The sequence below is a fragment of the Chrysochloris asiatica genome, unplaced genomic scaffold (assembly GCF_000296735.1).
Source record: "Chrysochloris asiatica unplaced genomic scaffold, ChrAsi1.0 scaffold00016, whole genome shotgun sequence".
In the NCBI taxonomy this organism is placed as follows: Eukaryota; Metazoa; Chordata; class Mammalia; order Afrosoricida; family Chrysochloridae; genus Chrysochloris; species Chrysochloris asiatica.
Genome location: NW_006408534.1, coordinates 11735661 through 11741558, shown reverse-complemented (window position 1 = coordinate 11741558; position 5898 = coordinate 11735661). Strand labels below are relative to the sequence as shown.

Genomic DNA, 5898 nt, shown 5'->3' with positions numbered 1-5898 from the left:
GGAACATTCTGGCTGTGATTCTTTCAACACAGACTTATTTGTTCCATGGTACTTTTAATATTCTTCTGTAAAAACATAATTCAAATGCATTGATTCTTCTGTGATCTGTCCAACATTCACATATATATGAGGCTTGGGTCAGACACACCCTAGACCTCACACTGATATCTTTGCTCTTGAACACTTTAAAGAGGTCTTTTGCAGCAATTTGCCTAATGCTATACATCTCTTGATTTCTTGACTGCTGCTTCCATAAATGTTGATTGTGGATTCATACAAAATGAAATCCTTGACAACTCCAGTCTTTTCTCCATTTATGGTCTTTATTGGTCCAGTGGTGAGGATTTTTGTTTTCTTTACATTGAGGTGCAATCCAGTGTTTTAAGTCCGTGTCCACTTCCAGCAAGCAAAGTTGTATAATCTACATATTGCAGATTGCTTATGAGTATCTCTCCAATCCTGATGCCATGTTTTTCTTCATTGTAATTCACCTTCTTGGTTTATATGCTCAGCATATGTATTGAATAAGTGTGGCAGAAGGATACATCAAGTCTTTTGGAAGACTTGGAAAAAAAGGCTTCATGGAAACAAGTGAAAGCTCAGAGAAAGAATAATCGCCTGTGTAGGTTATTTATGCCATGATCGTTAGTGGAAATTGTCCTGTGTTAGTTTTTGTTTGCTGGCAGCCATAAAGATAATTGGAGTCTGGCTGTGGGCTAATGCTCTGGTCTGCAAAGTCGGTTTGAACCACAGGGTCAGCGATTCAAGTTCACCAACTGCTCCTCGGAAACCCTATATGGGGTCACTATAGGTCTGAACCAACGCGACAGCACTTAACAACAACAACAATAAAGAAATCATGCCTAGATTTGAAATTATTTTGAATAAAGGAAATATTTTTTTCTTTGTAGCTTCCACCAGCACTTTCCTCCAAATATCCAGAAGATGATCCAGACTACTGTGTCTGGGTCCCACCAGCAGGTAGAGTGTTTTTCCTTTACATTCTACTTAGTTATATTTTAAAAGGTAATATGTATTTAAAGTTTAGAATAAGAAAATTTTAAGTGTATGAAATGAAAATTCTCCCTCTTTGTGGAGCAGGTGTAGATGAAAAGACCTAGAGACATATCAACCAAGTGTTACCTGTGTACCCTGTTTTGGATCCTTATTCCAGTAAACAATTGTTAAACAAAAGGGTCCTGAGTCAGTCAGATAAATGTGAACACTGGCTGGATATTTGATGATACTAAGAAGTTACCATTCATCTTTGTAATGGGTGATAATAATGTTGAGTTGCATCTTTTAAAGAAGTGCTTACTTTCTAGAAATATATACAGAAGTATACACAGTGGAATGGCTTCAGGAATTTACCTTAAATAATGCAGTGGTGGAGAAATAGGGAAAATGAGGAAGGGTCAAGAGAGAAAACAGGATTGGCCTCTTGGTGATATTTCTTAAAGCTAGATGATGGGTACATGGAAGTTCATTATATTTTTCTTTTTTGTATATTTTTTCAATTTATTTTTTACGTTAAATAAAAAATTCTGATTGGGCCTCATATACCCAGTTTTGTTTTTTTTTGCTATGTTTGTTGTTGTTGTTAAGTGCTATATACAACCAAATATTATCAGTTTCTTAAGTCACATACATATTATATAAAATCCCTATTAAGGAAATTAAATATCCAGAACTTAGCCCCCCATTTTGTTCTCCTACAAATGAAAGCATCATCTACAGCATTTTTATACTTAACACTGTATCTTGGAGATCCTTCCATAGTATTTATAGTTTTTGTTCTTTTTTTTGGCTGCAAAGTTCTCTTTTAGTGGTATGGATATATTTTTGCTCATTTAACTAGTTTCCTTGATGGGCATTTATGTGTTTGCAATCTTTTGGCATTGCAAACAACTCTGTAGTAAGTAAACTCTAACATATATGTAATTTTTCAAGTGTGGAGGTGTACCTATAGGAAATTGTTCATAAATGTTAACTTGATGGATCAAAGGACATGAACATTTCAAAATCCTGTCTAGTTGCATTTTATAGACAATTTCATTTATGCTTATCTGTACCCGCACTTTAACAGTGTAGCGGGGGCTCATTTCCCTGTATGTTCGTCACAGGCGGCTTTTTCTGTGGATTGGGTTTCTAAATACTCTGTAATTAATTAATAGAAATACAGGTACTACATACACAGGGAGCTCTGGTAGTGTAGTGAGTTACATGTTGGGCTGCTAACTACAAGGTCAGCAGTTCGAATCCACCTGCAGCTCCTTGGAAAAAAGACCAGGCTTTCTTCTCATGTAAAGATTTACAGCCTCAGAAACCCTGAGTCAGAGCTGACTTGATGGTACAAAATCAGCACCACCACTAGTTACTAGACATATTTGTGTTTTATATGTTAATAAATACAAGAGTAGGAATGAAAACAGGACTGTGTTTTGAACTTTCATACAATAAGTAAAAATTTTATCATAGAAGAAAACTTTTTTACGTGTTTACTTTTGGCGTTATTGATGTCTTGTTATTTTTTTCTCACTGACTTTGAAAAGTGAATGTGTTTCTTTTATGTTCTCTAATCTAGGTCAAAGTGGTGATGGCAGGACCCATCTTAATGACAAGTATGGCTATTGATTGCTTCAGTATCCCTAAAGACGATCTTATGGACCATGTGACATGGGATATTTGGGATCATATTTCAAGCTGAATGGCCAGAGGAGTTAGGAGAATTGTTTGTAAAATCTGGTGACCTGTCTTTTCTTCTGTGCTCTTGACTTCCTGAATTTATCACCCACCTGATTTTCTTGAATTTTGTATTCTGTTGTAAGTGTTTATGTATGTATATAGAAAAGGAACCATAGAGTTACAGAAGTAAAACGAGAGAAGTAACTCTATTAAAATGAGAAGGCAAAGATAATGTCCCTAATGTTGATTTAAGGTCACAGACTCATCAGATCTTAGAGACTGCTTTTCATGAGCAATAGGCTACTTGTGGAGTCAGGCTGTAGAATTCACTGATGTTGCTTCCTCAGATAAGTGTTAAAAGGTCAGGTCATGTCATGGATGTTACCCAGGATGTCCCTGTCATGCTTGGAACTAAATGTAGATACACAATGGGACTCCTACTCCCTCAAACTTGAATCCTCAGCCAGGTTTGAGAACAGACTCAATTCTATTGGGACGTGTGAAGGACCATCACCACTTCAAGACCCCAGACACCTGATCAAAAACATGCCAGGAAGGTCCTGGACTCTGACCCATCACTCTTCCTCCCATGCAGGAGGCAAATACGCTCACGGGAAGAAAAGCTGGATGTGTTCTGCTCAGTGGGGGCCTTCTCACCTCTTTGGAGAGGGGAATAAAAGTTCCTTCCTCTCTGGAAACGTGAAGAAATTAAGGAAAGTGTTTTCTCCACCTGCCTTCTACCCCCGTGGTTAGGCCTTCCTTCTTTAGGAAGGAAATCCTGAGAGTGAAGGCAAGGTGGAAAGTTTCTGGATGCGGTTGAAGGCAGGCCTATCAATAGGCAGGGGAAATGCTGTGGCCTCACTAGAGAGCACATGAGGACACTGTTTCCTAGAAGGGATTATACCGTCTACAGGGACACGGGCAGGAGGCAGTGATGAGAAACTTTATCCTGACAGATGCAGTTCATCTGGTCTGCTAAGTGTTCTGAAAGTGGAATGTAAGTATTATGAGACACTGTTACTAATACTGTTCATTCATACCAACAAGGAAAAATTAGTTGGTGACAGGAATTTGGGTGCAGAATGACCATGCCATGTTGGATCAAGAGAACAGTGGACAGAAACTGAGCCAGATAAGTGCAGTGGTCTTTAAAGGTGAAGCTATTCACCCAAAATTACATGTGGTGACTTTTTTTGTTTTTTACATGTGGTGACTTTCAATACTTGAAGGTATACTTACTCTGGTTGAAGGATGGTGTGGTGACTGGACAACCCCCTCCCCCCAACACACACACACATGTTGGTCTGTCCTCCTCTCAGTCACACAATGGCCCTGAGAAACACTGGGTGCCTCAGAACAGAGTCTGAAAATGACTGCTTTAGGGAAGCAGATTTCGAAACATTTTGGGAGAGTTGGTATGGACTCTGAAAGTAAAGCAGAATTCCATGTGCCAAATTACAAATATGTAATTTGTTCATATTCAAAAGACCTGCATGTGAATCTTAGCTTCCTTCTAAATAGGAGACTTTGGACACATTACTTAAATCCCCTCGACTCTCTGATGGGAAGCAGGGCAATAATACTTCATGCTAGAGAACTGCGGCTTTATTATAAAAACCAAATGAGGTGGGTCTGCTCTACAGAGCTATACTAAGTCAGTGTTGTTATTTGTAACTACTAAAATCCTAATACTGGGCTTGACTCTTCATCTGTGAAAGAGGAGACTGGGTTAGAGCAATGATTTGCCACTTTGGCTACATATTAGAACCACCTGGGGAAATCACTGCAGACCCAGGTGATTCCAATGTGCAGCCTCTAAAGCACAGTTGGCAAATGTTAAAAATAGTAAATACAAAGGGGCTTCAAAAAGTTTGTGGAAAAGTGGAATTAAAATATAAATGGAATTTTTCTGTGAACTTTTTGAAGCGCCCCCTTGTATGGTAGCCTTTGTAGACTGTACAGTTTCTGTCTCAGTTCCCCCACTGCTGTTATGGCACAAGAGTAGCCACAGTAAAGACGCAAATAGATGAGTAGGCTGTGTGCTGGTAACTGTTTACTTAGGAAAACCGGTGGTGGTTAAATTTGGCTTTCAGGTTGTGGTTAGCCATCCCCCTACTCTAGACTGATTAACCTTCAGGGGTTCAGCTGGCTCAAGCTGTGTTCTTTACAACATAAGAGGTAAATGGTGGATCCTAGTGAGATTTTAAAAAAAGTAGAATGGCTAAAACTGGATGATGAATTGTCTGGGGGGTGAAGATTTTTCCTAGATTTCTGGTTTGTACATTTGATAAGGAGAATGCTGGAGGAGGACCGAGATGGAGGTGGGGGAGATCGTAAGTTCAGTTTTGGAGAAGTTAAGCTTGATGTTACCCTGAGACTTCTGAACAAGAAAGCAGTTGAGCAATATTGGATCTCAGAAGAGAGGCTGGAGAACAAGTGCTTCTTTCATTAATGAAGCAAGAGGTAGATGCCAGCAGACAAGGCTAAAAAGGGGTACAGTGGAATTTTGAACAGTTGTCTCTTCCTATCTTTGGTACTGGGAACAAAGTTTACCCTGGTTATGGGTACTCACTTATTGGAGGGAAAACAAAGTACATCTATACCATAGTGAGTAGTATTCTGTAGAGAAAAAGTGTGGATTTACCATGAAAAAGAAGTTCATTTGTCTACTTTAGAAATTTTCTAGGACCTAAAACTTACCTAGAAAACCTAAACTTCTTCTTCTATACTATTTTTTATTTAAAAACAGTAGCTAAGACTTACTTAGCGCCCTAATGTACTACACACTAAGTGCCTGGGATATATTCCCATCGACTCCATGGCACTTAACAACAACAACTTCAAAATAATTCAATAGGTACCTTCATTTCCTTCAGGTCTATGGTTGAGGAGATAGGCCTTTAAGGTTAAAACTTGCTCAGGGGCACTCCACCTTCACGTGAAGCAGCAGCTGGAACCCAAGCAGTCTAAGTTCTTAACCCCACGGTGTATGGCCTTAATAAAATAAAAATAAAAATCCCTGCATCATTTACCAACAAAATCCAGCAGACTTCACAAAGCACAGTATTTTCATTATTAAAAATATTTTTATTTCTAAAAGTAATTTAGTCATATTAAGGTGTGTCCTGGTGTGACACTGTGGGTTAATGCACTGTACTGCAAAGTCGGTTTGAACTTCAAGGTTGGCACTTCAAGCTCACGAGCTGTTCCTTG

At 38.8% G+C, this 5898-nt stretch overlaps 1 protein-coding gene across 1 annotated transcript in view; it reads left to right on the top strand.

Annotated features, from left to right (window-relative positions):
• The window catches only part of SLC4A1AP (solute carrier family 4 (anion exchanger), member 1, adaptor protein), a 63691-nt gene extending 61057 nt beyond the window's left edge, over positions 1-2634 (top strand). The window contains exons 10-11 of the mRNA XM_006835285.1: positions 912-981; positions 2585-2634. Coding sequence (XP_006835348.1) covers positions 912-981; positions 2585-2634 — 120 coding nt within the window. The remainder of the gene's footprint in view (positions 1-911; positions 982-2584) is intronic.
• The last annotated feature ends 3264 nt before the right edge of the window (positions 2635-5898 follow it).